The following is an 18,100-nucleotide window of genomic DNA, read 5'->3' on the forward strand; positions in this document are numbered from 1 at the left end:
GTTGCAGCCGCCTATAATTCCAGTTACCCAGGAGGCTGAGGCAGGAGAATCTCTTGAATCTGAGAGGTGGAGGCTGCAATAAGCCAAGATCATGCCATTGCACGCCAGCCTGGGCAAAAGAGTGAGACTCCATCTCAGAAAAAAAAAAAAAATATATATATATATATACATATATATATATGTGTGTGTGTGTTTAATTTAATTTTTAAATGTTTTTATTTTTTAACTTTTAAGTCCAGGAGTATAAGTGCAGGCTTGTTACATAGGTAAACTTGTGTCGTGAGGTTCGTCGTACAGGTTATTTCATCACTGAGGTATTAAAACTAGTGCCCATTAGTTATTTTTACTGATCCTCTCCCTCCTCCCACCCTCCACCCTCTACCAGGCCCCCGTGTCTGTTGTTCCCCTCTTTGTGTCCATGTGTTTTCATCATAAAGCTCCCGCTTATAAGTGAGAACATGTAGTATTTGGTTTTCTGTCCCTGTGTTATTTTATTTATTTACTTTTATCACCTCTTGAGGGCTTAGAAGGGATTTCTACCTGGAGCTGTGAAAGGCCTCAGTCTCTCTTTTGACTTCTGCAGCTGCTCATGTCAGGCACTGTGCTGATAGTTGACTCTGGCTTTTTGGAGTTTTGGCTTTTAGTCCAAGTGCCAGGAGAAGCCACTTGAGCACTTGTGAAGGAATATAATATTGGAGCTTTAGAAGCTCCTTCTGGGCCAGGGGCGGTGGCCCTCGCCTGTAATCCCAGTGCTTTGAGAGGCTGAGGCGGGAGGATCCCTTGGGGCCAGGAATTCAGGGCCAGCCTGGGCAACATAGTGAGAACCACCCCGCCCATCTCTTGACAAAAAACTCTCTCTGGCTGCTGAATGGCACATGGACAGTAGGGGGAGCCAGAGGGGCAGCAGGGAAGCCCCAAGCCCGCAGTCTGCAGTCCAGAATGTGACCTGCCTGGAGGAAGATGGGAGGGAGGGAGGGAGGGAGAGAAGTGGACCAATCTGGGACATGATTGTCTTGGTCTTGCTGCTGGAGGTGGAGAAAGGTGGATACACTTTCAATGTAACAACCCAAGCTCAGTGGCTCGATGTTTGAAAGGAAAACAAGAGCAATGAGAACTGGTGGGAGGAAAAGCAGGTTTATTCCAACAGACAGCAAACCAAGAAGACACTGGACTGTTGTTCTGAAGCACCACCTAAAGTCAGTACACATTTTTTTTTTTTTTGAGACAGAGTCTTCCTCTTGCTACACAGCGGAGTGCAATGGCACGATCTCGGCTCACCGCAACCTCCACCTCCCGGGTTCAGGCAATTCTCCTGCCTCAGCCTCCTGAGTAGCTGGGATTACAGGCACACGCCACCATGCCCAGCTAATGTTTTGTATTTTTAGTAGAGACGGGGTTTCACCATGTTGACCAGGATGGTCTCGATCTCTTGACCTCGTGATCCACCCGCCTCGGCCTCCCAAAGTGCTGGGATTACAGGCTTGAGCCACCGCGCCCGGCTACACATTTTTTTTTTTTTTGAGACAGAGTCTTGCTTTGTTACCCAAGTTGGAGTGCAGTGGTTCGATCTTAGCTCACTGCAACCTCCACCTCCCGGGTTCAAGTGATTGTCCAGCCTCAGCTTCCTGAGTAGCTGGGATTACAGGCAGGTGTCACCACATCCAGCTAATTTTTGTATTTTTTAATAGAGACAGGGTTTTGCCATGTTGGTCAGGCTGGTCTCAAAATTCCTGACCTCAGGTGATCCACCCACCTCAGCCTCCCAAAGTGCTAGGATTACAGGTGTGAGCCATTTTGCCTGGCCGATAGGCTCTTTTTATGTTAAGGGCAGGGGGAAGAGAAGAGGGTAGAAATCAAGAGGTAACTGAGGCCGGGTACGATGGCGCACACCAATAATCTCAGCAATTTGGTAGGTTGAGGTGGAAAGATCACTTGAGCCCAAGAGTGGTCCCAGCTGAAGTGGGAGGATTGCTTGAGTCTGGGAGGTGGAGGCTGCAGCGAGCTGTGATCATACCACTGTACTCCAGGCTGAGTGGCAGAGTAAGACCCTGTCTCTAGAGGAAAGAAAAGAGGCCAGGCATAGTGCCTCACACTTGTAATTCCAACATGTTGGGAGGCCGAGGTGGGAGGATCACATAAGCCCAGAAGTTTGAATTCAGCCTGGGCAACATAGCAGGGGCTGAATTCAAAAAACCTGTCTCTACAGAAAAAAAAAAAAAAAAAATTAGCTGGGCATGGTCGTGCATGCACCTGTGGTCCCAGCTACTCAGGAGGCTGTTGAGGAAGGAACACCTGAGCTGAGAAGATTGAGGCTGCAGTGAGCCATGATTTGTACCCCTGTACTCTAACCTGGGCAATAGAGTGACCCTATCTTAAAAACAGAAAGAGAAGGAAGGAAGGGATGGGGGGGAAGAAAAATCCTGCCTGAGCAATACAGTGACCTTGTCTCAAAAACAAAAAGAAGGAAAGAAGGAGCCAGGCGCAGTGGCTCACACCTGTGATCCCAGCACTTTGGGAGGCTGAGGTGGGTGGATCACCTGAGGTCAGGAGTTTGAGACCAGCCTGGCCAATATGGTGAAACCCTGTCTCTACTAAAAATACAAATATTAGCCAGGCGTGGTGGTGGGCGCCTCTAATCCCAGTTACTCAAGAGGCTGAGGCAGGAGAATTGCTAAAACCTAGGAGGCAGAGGTTGCGGTGAGCCAAGATTATGCCATTGCACTCCAGCCTGGGGAGAGAGTGAGACTCAATCAGAAAGAAAGAGAGAAAGAGAAAGAAAGGAAGGAAGGAAGGAAGGAAGGAAGGAAGGAAGGAAGGTCGAGCCTTGGTGTTCCACAGGGGAGGCACATGGCTGTAGCTAACTTGCCCTTGTTACCTTGTTACCTGGAGCGCTGGTTGTGTGCCAAGCATTGTTTTAATTCATTCATCTTTGCATGCGATATACACAGTCATCTTTCATCTACTGGCTTTACAAGTGGACCAATGACCTGTAAGTGATCATAGGGGTTGACTAAGTTTCCCAACATCACTTGGTTAGTAAGAGGCAGATGCAGGATCACTTCTGGGCAGCAGGCCCTGGAGTTCATGCTTCTCACCACCTTGATGCAGGGTCTCCAGCTGGAAGAGGGGGACTGAGCTTCTCAGTGCATATTGGTTACAGGAGAGCAGAGGGGGCTCTGAGGATGGACCTCGTGTGTGTGTGTGTGTGTGTGTGTGTGTGTGTGTGTGTGTGTATAAGAGAGAGAGAGAGAGATCAGATACCTGAGGGGTTTATGTCCAAGTTCACATCTCTTTTCTCTCATCTCCCCCAACCCCACCCCAGGGTGCTGGACAGAAAGGAGCAAAAGGAGAGCCGGCAGTGATTGAACAGGTGAGGGGTCCGGACTGCGAGGGGGTTGAGGGGTTCATGATGACAGGGATCACACTCATTTCTCCCTTCAGGGGCAGCAGTTTGAGGGACCTCCAGGAGCCCCAGGACCCCGAGTAAGTCATGGCTGTTTCCTTCTTCCAGTCTTTCCCTTTCAGCGGAGGGGTGTTTGAGCCCCTGGAGTGAGGAGCTGGGGTGTAATGTTGCTTGGCCAATGGAAGGTAGTGGACATTTGAGGCTTAAAGGATGAGTCAAAATAGGGAGGATGAACAACATAGAGACTGGACAATATAGCAAGACCCCATCTCTTTAAAAATAGCCACCTATTTAAAAAAAAAAAATAGTGATACTCAGCTATACTCCCGGCTACTTAGGAGGCTGCCGCAGGAGGATTTCTTGAGCCCAGGAGCTGGAGGCTGCAGTGAGCTGTGATCATGCTGCTGCACTCCAGCCTGGGCGACAGAGTGAGACCGTCTCTAAAAAATAGAGTAGGGGTGAGAGGGTAGCGCTGGGGGTGAGTGTGGGTCGGCATTGCCTGAGGGGAGTCGGAGCGGGTCTGTACCAGGGTAGGTAGGTCAGCCTGAGGTCGGAGTCAGTGGTAGGTTGAAAGTCAGCCTGGCTCAAACTTTCACTTCCTGTGACTCCTGTTTCTCTGTCGCCAACAGGGGGTGGTTGGCCCCTCAGGCCCTCCCGGCCCCCCAGGATTCCCTGGGGACCCTGGTCTACCGGTAAGAGACTCCCCCTGGGGTGTATCCTTCTTAGAGGAGTGAGGTTTTGGGCTGGGAGCATGAGGGTCTGAACACGGACCTGTGGGCGTGGCACTCAGGAGCACACCCCAGGGCTGCCACTGACTTCTGCTCTCTGTCTCCCGTCTGTTACCTACTTCTCTGGCTCCCCTTGTGTCTCTGCGGCCTACTCTGCTTTTCTTCTGTCTCCCTCTGTTTCTGAGTGTCTTTCATCTCTGTCTTTCTCCTGTTGTGACTCTGTCTCTTCGTCTCTCTTCTGTCTCTCTGTTGGTCTCTGTCTCTCTCCCTCCCTCCATCTCTCTGTCTTTGCCTCTATTTCTCCATCTCTCTCTCTCTTTCACTGCCTTTTCTGTCTCGTTTCTCCCTGTATGTCTATCCCTCTGCCTCCATCCTTCTCCGTCTCTCCCTCCTCTTCTCTGTGTCTCTCTGTCTCCATCTCTGTCTTTTCCTTTCCCCTTCTGTTTCTCTTTCTCCGCTGCACGATCCCTCTTTGATTCTGTCTCTCTCTATCTCTCCCTCCCTCTCTCTGCCTCATCCTTCTCTGCCTTCCCTGTCCTCACTTTCTGTCTCCCTCTCCCTGTCTCCATCTCTCTGCCCTCATTCCTCTCTCAGGGCCCTGCTGGCCTCCCAGGAATCCCCGGCATTGACGGGATCCGGGGCCCACCGGGCACAGTGATCATGATGCCGGTAAGAAGGAGATGCAGTGGCCCAGTCTTGGGGAGTGGAGTCCTGATCCAGGAGGGGGCCTCTCCCAGGGGCTCCCCTCACCACTAAATTCCCCCCAGTTCCAGTTTGCAGGCGGCTCCTTTAAAGGACCCCCAGTCTCCTTCCAGCAGGCCCAGGCTCAGGCAGTTCTGCAGCAGACCCAGGTGAGTGGGGGGCGTGGACACAGTGGGAGGAACCCTAGAGAGTGACAGAGCCCTGGTGTAAGGAGGAGCTGGGCAGGAGAAGGGGGGTATTTTTCTCCTGTAGATGCCTATGCAGGGAATGTTGGGGGTCTTGTGGAAGACCCCAGGCTCTGACTCCTCTGTCTTTCCAGCTTTCTATGAAAGGCCCCCCTGGTCCAGTGGGGCTCACCGGGCGTCCAGGCCCCGTGGTGAGTAAGGGGGCTGCATGGAGGAGGTGGTGCATGCATCTGAGGAGAAGGATCATTTCCTTCAAACCACACTCCTCCATCTCTCCTTCCTTAAGGGTCTCCCCGGACATCCAGGTCTAAAAGGAGAGGCTGGAGTGGCAGGGCCACAGGTGAGACTGGTGGAGATGGGGTGGGATTGGATGGGAAGCGCCTTCCCCCAGGACCACGGGATACAGTGCTGGATGAGGAAAATGCCAAAGGGTCTGGGAATACCCTTGCAATTACTGACTTTCCTAGAGAATGGTGGCTCATGCCTGTAATCTTAGCACTTTGGGAGGCCGAGGTGGGAGGATTGCTTGATGCCAGGAGTCAAGACCAGGCTGGGCAACAGAGGGAGACCCTGTCTCTATAATAAATAAATGTATCCCTCCAAGCTGGGGACGCTGAGGAGGGAGTATCGCTTGAGCCCAGGTGTCCAGCCTGGGCAGTATAGCAAGACCCCATTTCTAATTTTTTAAAAAATACAATAAAATAAGTCCCTTTTCCTTCTTATTTTCCTTTCCTTCCTCCTTTTCTCTATCTTCTAGGGTCCCCGAGGCCTACAGGGACCTCATGGACCCCCTGGCCGAGTGGGCAAGATGGTGAGTAACAGCCAGGTTCCCAGACCACCCCGATCCATCCCTCAACACCCAACATGAGCCTTGGCTTTGTGACCTTAGGGTCTGCTGGTGTCATTAGTGGGACAAGAGTGTGGAAGGCAAGGAATGGCAGCTCCACTGAGGGTGTGGCAGGCTGCAGAGTCAGGAAGGACTTGCTGCAGGAGTGACGCTTGCCCTGGGATCTGAAATATAACCAGATGAACAGGTGGGGAAGGGGAAGAAACAGAATGGCAAAAAACAGGCCCACCATACTGAAGGAAATGTCAAGGAAGCTGATTCCAGAGCGAGTCATGCACCACATAATGATATAATGTTGCTTGTAAGATGATTGCCCGGGCACAGTGGCACACGCCTGTAATCCCAGCACTTTGGGAGGCCGAGGTAGGTGGATCACTTGAGGTCAGGAGTTCAAGATCAGCCTGAGCAACAGGGTGAAACCCTCACCATCTCTACTAAAAATACGAAAAAATTAGCCAGGCATGGTGGCATGCACCTGTGGTCCCAGCTACTGGGAAGGCTGAGGTTGCAGTGAGCTGAGATTGCACCACTGCACACCAACCGGAGTGACAGAGTGAGACCCCATCTCAAAAAAAAAAAATCTTGATGATGTTGATGATGAAGAAGTTGGGTTCCTAATTTGGGGGAGGGGTACAAGGGAGGTTCATCCTTGACTTCTGGGCTCACTTTCTCCATAGGGCCGCCCTGGAGCAGACGGGGCTCGGGGCCTCCCAGGGGACACTGGACCTAAGGTAGGTGATGGGGTAGGTGAGATAAGACTTGGTGGGGACTGTCAGGCTTATGGGTTCAAGGCTTACTGGTGTCTCTGGACAGGGTGATCGTGGCTTCGATGGCCTCCCAGGGCTGCCTGGTGAGAAAGGCCAAAGGGTGAGTGCGTGAGGTCCCTCCCCCAGGTCCAAGCCCTCCTCCCAATATTCAAGCCCCCTCTCCTCCCTCAGTATCAGAGTCATGAGGCCTGTCTTCACCCCTCACACCCCATCTGCCTTCCCAGGGGGACTGGTCTCTCCACCCACACCCTTGCGCCCTGAACTCTTCTCTGTTCCTCACTTCAGGGTGACTTTGGCCATGTGGGACAACCTGGTCCCCCAGGAGAGGATGGTGAGAGGGTAAGTTTGGAAGAGAATTAGGGCCTGGTTTGGAGGGTAAGTTTGGAACCCTGAATGAGAATCAGAGAGGAAGATCTGGAGGTCTCAGTGGCCAGCTTGAGAGCTGGGGACAGATTGTGGGGTTAGGCGGTGAGAGCTGCGGGTCCAGGGTTGGAATCGGGGCCTGAATGGAATCCCATGCACTTAGTCTGCAGGTTCCCAGGGATCTTGGTCTAACTCCGAGACCTCCTGGAAGGGGCTGCCCAGATGAGGGAGGTGGCTCTCTGATGGCTGTACCTTCCTGTTCCCAAGTAATAATGCTTCCCCACAGGGACCAGAGGGACCTCCAGGGCCCACTGGCCAGGCTGGGGAGCCGGTGAGTATCAGGGATCCCTGGGCCCCTTGCTTGGTGCAGGGGAGGGAGTCATCCCCAGGACTCAAAGGCCCCCTGGAACTCACAAGGCCATGTAGAGATAATTTGCCTGCTTCCTTTCAGGGTCCCCGAGGACTGATTGGCCCCAGAGGCTCCCCTGGTGTCGTGGGTCACCCAGTGAGTGTCATTGGCTCTCTGCATTCCTGTCTTTTTGTTTGTTTGTTTGTTTTCTTGAGACAGGGTCTTGCTCTGTCACCCAGGCTGGAGTGCAGTGGCAAGATCTTGGCTCTCTGCAACCTCCGCCTCCTAGGTTCAAGCGATTCTGCTGCCTCAGCCTCCCAAGTAGCTAGGACTACAGGTGCCGGCACCATGCCTGGCTGATTTTTGTATTTTTAGTAGAGACAAGGTTTCACCACGTTGTCCAGGCTGGTCTCAAACTCCTGGCCTCAAGCAATCCTCCCAAAGTGCTGGGATTACAGGCCTGAGCCACCATTCCTGGCCCCTGTCTTTTTCTCCCTCACTTTTCTGCCCTCTGCATGTCCATTTCTGGTGCTGGCTTCTCTGCTTGCTAACCTTTCTTTCTTTTTCTTTTCTTTTTGTTTCCAAGATGGAGTCTTGCTTTGTCCCCCAGGCTGGAGTGCAGTGGTGTGATCTCCACTCACTGCAACCTCCACCTCCCAGGTTCAGGCTATTCTGCCTCAGCCTCCCGAGTAGCTGGGATTACAGATATGTGCCACCACGCTGGCTATTTTTTTGTATTTTTAGTAGACACAGGGTTTCATCATGTTGGCCAGGCTGGTCTCGAACTCCTGACCTCATGATCCACCCGCCTCAGCCTCCCAAAGTGCTGGGATTACAAGTGTGAGCCACAGTGCCTGGCGTCTCTTTCTTCCTTCCTTTTCTTCCTTCCTTCCTTCCTTCCTTCCTTCCTTCCTTCCTTCCTTCCTTCCTTCCTTCCTTCCTCTCTCTCTGTCTCTCCCTCTCTCTCTCTCACTCTCTCTCTCTTTCTTTCTTTCTTTCTTCGTTTTGCCCTTGTTGCCCAGGCTAGAGTGCACTGGTGTGATCTCTGCTCACTGCAACCTCTGCCTCCCAAATTCAAGCTATTCTCCTGCCTCAGCCTCCCAATTAGCTGGGATTACAGGCATGCTCCACCACACCCAGCTAATTTTTGTATTTTTAGCAGAGACAGGGTTTCACCATGTTGGCCAGGCTGGTCTTGAACTCGCAACCTCAGGTGATCTGCCTGCCTCAGCCTCCCAAAATGCTGGGATTACAAGCATGAGCCACTGCACCCAGCTCCGGTCCTTTCTACCTGTATCTCTCGGTGTCTCAGACTCAGGCTCCCAGCTTATTGCTCTGTCCTGGTCTCACATTCTTTTTTCTCCTAGGGTGTAACTGGAATTGACGGTGCTCCTGGTGCCAAAGGCAATGTGGTACGTGCCCTGTGCCCTCTGCCCCCGATCCTTCTGACACTCAGACCCCCCGATTGTCCACATCCCTATTCCCATCCATGACTGATACCTCCACACCATGATCCCTGTCAGCTTCACTGAAACTCCACTTTCTCCCCAGGGTCCTCCAGGAGAACCAGGCCCTCCAGGACAACAGGGAAACCACGGGTCCCAGGTTTGAACTATCTTTCCCAATAATGGGGCATGGGAGTGGTCAGTTAAGACCTTAGATCATGCCCAGGCTTCCCAACCTCTGCACTCATCACTTCTTTCTTTTCTTCTTCTTCTTTTTTTTTTTTTTATTATTGTACTTTAAGTTCTCGGGTACATGTGCAGATCTTGCAGGATTTTTGCATAGGTACACACATGCCATGGTGGTTTGCTGTCTCCATCCCCCCATCACCTACATCAGGCATTTCTCCCAGTGTTATCTCTCCCCAACCTCCCCACCCCCTGCTGTCCCTCCCCTAGCCCCCCACTCCCCAACAGACCCCAGTGTGTGATGTTCCCCTCCCTGTGCCCATGTATTCTCATTGTTCAACAACCGCCTATGAGTGAGAACATGTGGTATTTGGTTTTCTGTTCTTGTGTCAGTTTGCTGAGAATGATGGTTTCCAGATTCATCCATGTCTCTACAAAGGAAATGAACTCATCGATTTTTATGGTTGCATAGTATTCCATGATGTATATGTGCCACATTTTCTTTGTCTAGTCTATCATTGATGGGCATTTGGGTTGTTTCCAGGTCTTTGCTATCGTAAACAGTGCCGCAATGAACATGCGTGTGCATGAGTCTTTATTACAGAACGATTTATAATCCTTCTTTCTTTTGCTTTCCCTCATCTTCATTTTCTGTCCCCAGGGAATCCCCGGCCCCCAGGGACTCATCGGCACTCCTGGGGAGAAGGTGAGTGACAGCTCCCCCTACCATAACCTCCTCAAGTCTCCTTCCTTCAACTCTGTTGCCAGGGAAATCTTCCCATCAGGGCTCCTCTGTTAGCTCTGGATAGTGATAAATTGCAACGTTCCCTAAGCCAGCCCAGAGTTACAAAGTGTCCTTGTTGGGGAAGAATTGGTTGCAAGAAACAGAAACCCACCAAGGCTAGCTCACATAAGGGATATTGTCAGGATACAGAGAGCCCACAGAAGCCTGTTACAGAAGGTGTTCCCAAGATGCAGAGGCCCTGCGGTCTCATCTTTGTTTTCTGGGACATCTGCTTCCGCCTTCCCTGGCAGACAGACTTCTTTCTGCACATATCTTTTATTTTTGGTGCTGGGGGGTGGGGCAGGGTCTCACTATGTCGCTGAGGCTGGAGTGCAGTGGTGCAATAGTGCCTCACTGCAGCCTTGACTTCCCCAGGCTCAGGTGATTCTCCCACCTTAGCCACCTGAGTAGCTGGGACTACCGGCGCATGCCAGAATGCCTGGCTAAGTTTCCTTTTTTTCTTTTTGGTGGAGATGGGGTCCCTCTATGTCGCCCAGGCTGCTCTTGAACTCCTGGGCTCAAGCAACTCATCCGCCTTGGCCTCCCAAAGTGCTGGAATTACAGACGAGAGCCATTATGCCCAGCTGGCATTTTTAAAGAAAGGGTGTGGTTGGGAAGCCTCTGTTTCAACATGTCTTTTGCACTGTTTTAATTTAATTTTATTATTTTTGTGGGTACACAGTAGGTATATATATATACTTATGGGGTACATGAGATGTTTTGATGCAGGCCTACAATGCATAATAATCATGACATGGAGAATGAGAATGGGGTAACCATCCCCTCAAGTATTTGTCCTTTGTGTTACAAACAGTCCAATTATACTTTTTTTGTTTGTTTGTTTTGAGACAGAATTTTGCTCTTGTTGCCCAGGCTGGAGTGCAATGGTGCAATCTCAGCTCACCACAACCTATGCCTTCTGGGTTCAAGAAATGCAGTGGCCTCAGCTTCCTGAGTAGCTGGGATTTCATGTGCCTGCCACCATACCTGGCTAATTTTTTGTATTTTTAGTAGAGACTGGGTTTCTCCACATTGGTTAGGCTGGTCTCGAACTCCCAACCTCAGGTGATCCGCCCACCTTGGCCTCCAAAAGTGCTGGGATTACAGGCATAAGCCAACATGCCTGGCTTTTTTTTTTTTTTTTTTTGGTCTCGAGGGGGAGTTTTATTTCATGTTACCCAGGCTGGAGTGCAATGGCGCGATCTCGGCTCACCGCAACCTCCGCCTCCTGGGTTCAGGCAATTCTCCTGCCTCAGCCTCCTGAGTAGCTGGGATTACAGGCACACGCCACCATGCCCAGCTGAATTTTTGTATTTTTAGTAGAGACGGGGTTTCACCATGTTGACCAGGATGGTCTCGATCTCTTGACCTCGTGATCCACCCGCCTCGGCCTCCCAAAGTGCTGGGATTACAGGCTTGAGCCACCGCGCCCGGCTTTTTTTTTTTTTTGAGATGAAGTCTTACTCTGTCACCCAGGGCTGGAGTGCAGTGGTGTGATCTTGGCTCACTGCAGTCTCCACCTCCCAGGTTCAAACAATTCTCCTGCCTTGGCCTCCTGAGTAGCTGTGATTACAGGTGTTCGCCACTACGCCCGGCTAATTTTTGTATTTTTAGTAGAGATGGGGTTTCACAATGTTGGTCAGGCTGGTTTCAAACTGCTGACTTCATGATCCTCCTACCTCCATCTGCCAAAGTGCTGGGATTACAGGTGTGAGCCACCACACCCAGCCCAATTGGACTCTTTTAGTTTTAGTTTAGTTTTTTTTTTTTTTTTTTTTTGAGATGAAGCTTCACTCTTGATGTCCAGGCTGTAGTGCAATGGCATGACCTCAGTTTACTGCAACCTCTGCCTCCCAGTTCAAATTATTTTCCTACCTCAGCCTTCCGAGTAGCTGGGATTACAGGTGCCCACCATTATGCCCAGCTGATTTTTGCAATTTTATTAGAGAAGGGGTTTCACCATGTTAGCCAGGCTGAGAACTCCTGACCTCAGGTAATTCGCTCTCCTGGGCCTCCCAAAGTGGTGGGATTATAGGCGTGAGCCACTGTGCCTGGCTTCTTTTATTTATTTATTTATTTATTTATTTTTGAGACAGAGTTTCACTCTTGTTACCCAGGCTGGAGTGCAATGGCGCGATCTCGGCTCACCGCAACCTCCGTCTCCTGGGTTCAAGCAATTCTCCTGCCTCAGCCTCCCGAGTAGCTGGGACTACAGGCGTGCGCCACCATGCCCAGCTAATTTTTGTATTTTCAGTAGAGACGGGGTTTCACCATGTTGACCAGGATGGTCTCGATCTCTTGACCTCGTGATCCACCCGCCTCGGCCTCCCAAAGTGCTGGGATTACAAGCGTGAGCCACCGCGCCCGGCCTCTTTTAGTTATTTTTAAATGTACAATTAAATTATTACTGAAGCTGGGCATGATGGCTCACGCCTGTAATCCCAGTACTTTGGGAGGCTGAGGTGGGTGGATCACTTGAGTTTAGGAGTTCAAGACCAGCCTGGCCAACATGGTGAAACCCCTTCTCTAATAAAATTACAAAAATTAGCCAGGCACTGTAGTCCCAGCTACTCGAAAGGCTGAGAGAGGAGAATCACTTGAACCTGGGAAGAGGTTCAAGTGAGCTGAGATCGTGCCACTCCATGCCAGCCTGGGTGACAAAGTAAGACTTCATCTCATAAAAAAAATTATTATTGACGTAGTCATCCTGTTGTGCCATCAATCTTGTACTGTTTTTATGTTCCCCTTGCAACCCTCCCTGAGGCAAAAGATTTCTGAGGATCAGAGAGGGAAATGGGCTTGCCTGGGGTCACACAGCAAGCTTGGGCAGAGCGGGGAGAGATTTCCTGGCCAGTGGGGTTTGCTTCTTCCTTAACCTTGAGGTGGCTGCATGTCTGAGTAGAACTGATCGTGGTGGTGCTCCAGGGCTCTGAGCACCTCTGTCTCTCCCCTGCTATTCATCTTCTTTCAGGGTCCCCCTGGAAACCCAGGAATTCCAGGCCTCCCAGGAGCTGATGGCCCTCCGGTGAGAACCAGGAGCTGGGAAAAGGAGGAAGGAGAAAGGGGAAGCTTGGGAATTGGAATGGCAAATTTTTGCCTCTGATAACTTAGAATGTTTCTTCCCCAGGGTCACCCAGGCCATGAGGGCCCCACAGGAGAGAAAGGGGCCCAGGTGAGTGACCAGGAGGTTAGGCTAGATTGGGGACGAGGGTCAGGAGGCAGGGCCTGGAGTCAGGGGCCACAGAGGAGAGCGATAGGAGCTCTTAGAATGTGGAAAGGATTGGCTAGAATGGCACTGACCTTGTCTTCCTCCCAGGGTCCACCAGGGTCGGCAGGCCCTCCGGGCTATCCTGGACCTCGAGGAGTGAAGGTAGGTGATATTGGGGGCTTGCAAGTAAGAGTGATTTACCAGCTTTGGGTTCAGGGATGCAGCTCCATTGGAAACTTCTGGATGTGTGCAGAAGGGAGTCACACAGGCCAGATGTAGCGGGAGGGGGTTTGGAGCTGTACAGCCAAGGACAGCCTTATAGTGTGGTTGTCACGTTGTCATTGAGAAGAGTTAAGCCCATTAGAGGCTGAGCACATTTCTTTTTCTTTTTCTTTTTTTGAGACAGAGTTTGTGGCCAGGCTGGAGTACAGTGGAGCCATCTTGGCTCACTGCAACCTCTGCCTCCTCCCAGGTTCAAGGAATTCTCTTGCCTCAGCCTCCCAAATAGCTGGGACTACAGGCATGTGCCTGCACACCTGCCTGATTTTTGTATTTTTAGTAGAGAAAGGTTTTCACCATGTTGGCCAGGTTGGTCTCGAACTCCTGACCTCAGGTGATCTGCCTGCCTCGGCCTCCCAAAGTGCCGGATTGCAGGTGTAAACCACTGCGCCTGGCCCGAGGATTGTGTTCTAACCCAAGCTCAGAGCCATATAATGTACAAGCACAGTAATGCTGAGTTAAGCCAAGAGCTGCACCCTGGCTAAATAGAAGTACAGGGGCATTAGAGTTCACTCATGTGGAAGCTGAGTCCAGTGACATTGTAGCCAAGTACACGTGTAATTTACCTGAACCTGTGTGCATTAGACAAGCTTAGTCACACTATAATCAAGGAATTGGCTACACTGTAGCAGGCCACAGAGTCTGGCAAGCATCACCCTCAGAGTTACATTGTAGCTAGGCATAGTTACATTTTTTAAAACCATTTTAAAAAATGTTTTATTTTATAGAGACCTAGTCTTCTCTGTTGACCAGGCTGGAGTATAGCAGCATAATACTGGCTCACTGCAGCCTTGAACTCCTGGGCTCAAGTGATCCCCTCACTTTAGCCTCCTGAATAGCTAGGACTACAGACATGTGCCATCAGGCTTGGCAGTTTTTTCGTTTTGTTGATGATGATGATGATTGAGACAGGGCTGTTGTCCATGCTGGAATACAATACCACCATCACAGTTTACTCATGAAGCCTGGAGTCCCAGCCTCAATCAATCCTCCTACCTCACCTCCCAGGTAGCTGGAACTACAGGTGCATGTCACCATATCCGGCTTTTTTTTTTTTTTTTTTTTGTACTTTTTGTAGAAATGAAGTTTTCCCATGTTGACCAGGCTGATCTGGAACTCCTGGGCTCCAGTGATCCTCCTGCCTCTGCCTCCCAAAAAGCTGGGATTACCAGCATGAGCCACCATGCCCAGGCTGTAGTTACATTAATTGACCCCCATGTTGTAGTTGAGTTTGGTTACATTGTAGCCAAAGCTAGAGAGCAACTGTAGACAAACTCAATTATATTTGGATCAAGTGAATTTCTCTGTGACTGGAGACTAACCACATGGGCTATATTGTATCCAAGTGACATTTCATTGTGGCGGCTGAGCTCAGATACATTGTAGCCAAGTGCAGTTTTCAGAACTGGGTGTGAGCAGCATCCAGACTTGCACTGAGCATTCTCTCCTTAGCCAAGCACAGAGACGTCTTGTTGCCAAGCACAGAGTCGCCTTGTAGCCGGCACGATGGGGAACATTCCTTTGCCTGTATAATGAGGTCCGGGCCTGGAATGTTCATCTTCCTTCTCCTGCCAGAAGGAACTGTGGACAAAGTGTCTCCAGGAGACCGGAATCACTTACTTGGAAATTTGGCCTTCCCCACATCCCCCCGCACAGATGACCTTGGGAGGCCTCCAGTGGGGAGGGAGGGGCCTCCCGGGAAAGATCATTTCTTCTGAAGCTGCCCCTCCCAGCTTCTGCCTAGCATCCTCTTGGGACTGTCCTGGCTGCTTTAGAGCAGGGGACTGAGTTTGGTGTCCTTCTTAAGCAGGGCAGAGGCTTGAGAGCTTTTTTATTTTTCAGGGCACTTCAGGGAACCGGGGCCTCCAGGGGGAGAAAGGAGAGAAGGTGAGGAGAGAAGGAATTCATTAGGGGAGAAGGACCCCCAGTCATAGGGTCCTGGTTGTGTCCCTTCCCTGAGGCCCTCACTGCTGGCCTCTGTCTCTCCCACCAGGGAGAGGACGGCTTCCCGGGCTTCAAGGGTGATGTGGGGCTCAAAGGTGATCGGGTAAGACCAGCCGCAGATGAGGGGTGGTGTGGTTCTATGGGGCTGGGGGAAGACAGCGAGGGGATAACCTGGAGCTAGACAGAGCAGGAAGGACAAAAGATTAATATTAAAGATTCTCCTTTCTCTTCCAGGGGAAGCCTGGAGCCCCAGGTCCCCGGGGAGAGGATGGTCCCGAGGGGCCAAAGGGGCAAGAGGGGCTGGCTGGCGAGGAGGGGCCCCCAGGCTCAGCTGGGGAGAAGGTAAATGACTCTCCACCCTCCAGCCTCCCACGGTCAGCGTGTCCCCAGCCTTTTCCCTCTGCCTTTGCCCTTGCCCTTTTATTATACCTCCGACATCAGGAGGCTGCTACCAACCTTGTCATCCTAATTCCTCAGCTCAGCATTACAGAACAATTTATTGCACGTAACTTATGTGTTTATCTCCATAACCACCACATGCAATAGGCATTTTTATCCCATTTTATAGACAAGGAAAACTGAGGCTTGGAATGGCTGAATGGCCTGCCCAAGGATATACCCCTAGCAGGCAGGAGCCAGGACTTGAACCTTGTTTCCCCAACTCGCATTCCATTAGCCTGTTCGCCATGCCCCAGCCAGCCTGATCTTTCTGCCTCTGACCTCCAGGTTGCAATTTCTGACCTTTGTCCCATAATTTCTCTGCAGGGCAAGCTTGGGGTACCAGGCCTCCCAGGTTATCCAGGACGTCCTGGGTCTAAGGTAGGAAGCTGGGGTTGGTGGTAGAGTTGGAGATGGGCAGGATTCTGGGGGCCCAGGCTGTGGTCTTGGGGGATGAACTGCCCACCCCAAGGGTCATTGAAAGAATGTCAAATGTGGGCTTTGCCCAGGCATAGTGGCTCATGCCTATAATCCCAGAGCCCTGAGAGGCTGAGGTGGGAGGGTTGCTTGAGCCCAGGAGTTCAAGACCAGACTGGACAACAAGGCAAAACATTGTCTCTAAAAAAACATACAAAAATTAGCCAGATGTGTCTGGGAGTGGTGGCTAATGCCTGTAATCCCAACACTGTGGGAGGCAGAGGCAGATGGATCACTTGAGATCAGGAGTTCGAGACCAGCCTGGCCAATGTGGTAAAACCCCATCTCTACTAAAAAATACAAAAAAAATAGCCAGGCTTGGTAGCAGACACTTGTAATCCCAGCTACCCAGAGGCTGTGGCAGGAGAATTGCTTGAGCCCAGGAATCAGAGGTTGTAGTGAGCTGAGATCGTGCCACTTACTCCACCCTAGGCAACAGAGTGAGAGTCTGTCTCAAAAAAGAAAAAAAAAGAAAAGAAAAAGAAAAAGAAGAAAGAAAAGGAAAAAAAGACATTTGGGAAGATATTTTCATGCAGAATCCTCCCAGAGTTCCATATTTTTACTCTATGGAACTACATTGAATTTGACGGCACTTTTGTGTGTGTGTGAGATTTCTCTTCACATTGAATCCTTTCCCTTTAACTAGTTTTTTCTTTTTTCTTTTTAATGGTCAGGAAAAATCTTTTAACTTAGTTTTTTTTTTTTTTTTTTTTTTTTTTTGAGACTAGTCTCTCTCTGTCGCCAGGCCAGAGAGCAGTAGCGCAATCTCAGCTCACTGCAACCTCTGCCTCCTGGGTTTGAGCGATTCTCCTGCCTGTCTCCTGAATAGCTGGGATTATAGGCGTCCGCCACCACGCCCAGTTAAGTTTTGCACTTTTAGTAGAGACGGGTTTTCATCATGTTGGCCAGGATGGTCTCGATCTCCTGACCTTGTGATCCACCCGCCTCAGCCTCCCAATGTGCTGGGATTACAGGCATGAGCCACTGCACCCGGCCTGACTTAGTTTTAATAGATAACTTTTCCTTCCTTCCTTCCTTCCTTCCTTCCTTCCTTCCTTCCTTCCTTCTTTCCTTCCTTCCTTCCTTCCTTCTGCCCTTTCTTCCTTCCTTCCTTCCACCCTTCCTTCCTTCTTTCCCTCCATCCCTCCCTCTCTCCCTCTCTCTTTTCTTTTTTCTTTCTTTCTTTTCTTTTTCTCTTTCTTTTCTTTCAGACAGGGCGTCACTCTGTCATTCAGGCTTGAGGGCAGTAGTACAATCATAGCTCATTGCAGCCTCCAATTCTTGGACTCAAGAGTCCTCATGCCTCAGCCTCCTGAGTAGCTGGGAACCACAGCCACACACCACCATGCCTAATGATTTTTTAAGTTTTTTGCAGAGACAGCGTCTTGCTATGTTGCCCATGCTGGTCTCAAACTCCCAACTTCAAGTGATTCTCCTACTTCAGCCTCCCAAAGTGCTGGGATTACAAACACAAGCCACTGTACCTGGCGTAGACTAAAATTTTAGAAAGTCCTTGTGTGCACGTGTGCAGGGTTCTTGAATAGTGTAGGGGCCAGGTATGGTGGCTCACACCTGTAATCCCAGCACTTTCAGAGGCTGAGATGGGAGCATCACTAGAGGCCAGGAGTTCAAGACCAGTCTGGGCAACATAGTGAGACCCCATATCTACTAAAAAATTATTTTAAAAATTAGCTGGGCATGGTGGCGTGCACCTGCAGCCCCAGCTATTCAGGGGGTTGAGATAGGAGGATCACTTGAGCCAAGAAGGTGGAAGCTGCAGTGAGCTATGATTGTACCACTGCACTCCAGCCTGGGTGACAAAGTGAGACTCTGTCTCTAAAGAAAAGGAAAAAAAAAATGAGTATAGGGACCATGGAGCCCCCAGATGGGAAGGGAGGGTAGAGGGATGGAATGGAATTTGAGGCTGGATGCCACCCGCACCCAGGTACTTGGCAAATCTCTTTTCTTTTCTTTTTTTTTTTTTTTTTTTTTTTT

The 18,100-nt window shown here is 50.6% G+C and overlaps 1 protein-coding gene across 1 annotated transcript in view; it reads left to right on the plus strand.

Annotated features, from left to right (window-relative positions):
* COL5A3 (collagen type V alpha 3 chain) overlaps positions 1-18,100 on the plus strand; it is a 49,205-nt gene that overhangs the window by 8,418 nt on the left and 22,687 nt on the right. The window contains exons 9-31 of the mRNA XM_032251857.1: positions 3,323-3,370; positions 3,442-3,483; positions 4,033-4,095; positions 4,726-4,800; positions 4,899-4,982; positions 5,153-5,209; positions 5,305-5,358; positions 5,776-5,829; positions 6,543-6,596; positions 6,679-6,732; positions 6,918-6,971; positions 7,282-7,326; positions 7,447-7,500; positions 8,712-8,756; positions 8,896-8,949; positions 9,637-9,681; positions 12,731-12,784; positions 12,887-12,931; positions 13,076-13,129; positions 15,089-15,133; positions 15,240-15,293; positions 15,425-15,532; positions 15,956-16,009. Coding sequence (XP_032107748.1) covers positions 3,323-3,370; positions 3,442-3,483; positions 4,033-4,095; positions 4,726-4,800; positions 4,899-4,982; positions 5,153-5,209; positions 5,305-5,358; positions 5,776-5,829; positions 6,543-6,596; positions 6,679-6,732; positions 6,918-6,971; positions 7,282-7,326; positions 7,447-7,500; positions 8,712-8,756; positions 8,896-8,949; positions 9,637-9,681; positions 12,731-12,784; positions 12,887-12,931; positions 13,076-13,129; positions 15,089-15,133; positions 15,240-15,293; positions 15,425-15,532; positions 15,956-16,009 — 1,296 coding nt within the window. The remainder of the gene's footprint in view (positions 1-3,322; positions 3,371-3,441; positions 3,484-4,032; positions 4,096-4,725; positions 4,801-4,898; positions 4,983-5,152; positions 5,210-5,304; positions 5,359-5,775; positions 5,830-6,542; positions 6,597-6,678; positions 6,733-6,917; positions 6,972-7,281; positions 7,327-7,446; positions 7,501-8,711; positions 8,757-8,895; positions 8,950-9,636; positions 9,682-12,730; positions 12,785-12,886; positions 12,932-13,075; positions 13,130-15,088; positions 15,134-15,239; positions 15,294-15,424; positions 15,533-15,955; positions 16,010-18,100) is intronic.

Source organism: Sapajus apella, unplaced genomic scaffold, assembly GCF_009761245.1.
Source record: "Sapajus apella isolate SASKATOON/1434 unplaced genomic scaffold, GSC_monkey_1.0 scaffold77, whole genome shotgun sequence".
Classification (NCBI taxonomy): Eukaryota; Metazoa; Chordata; class Mammalia; order Primates; family Cebidae; genus Sapajus; species Sapajus apella.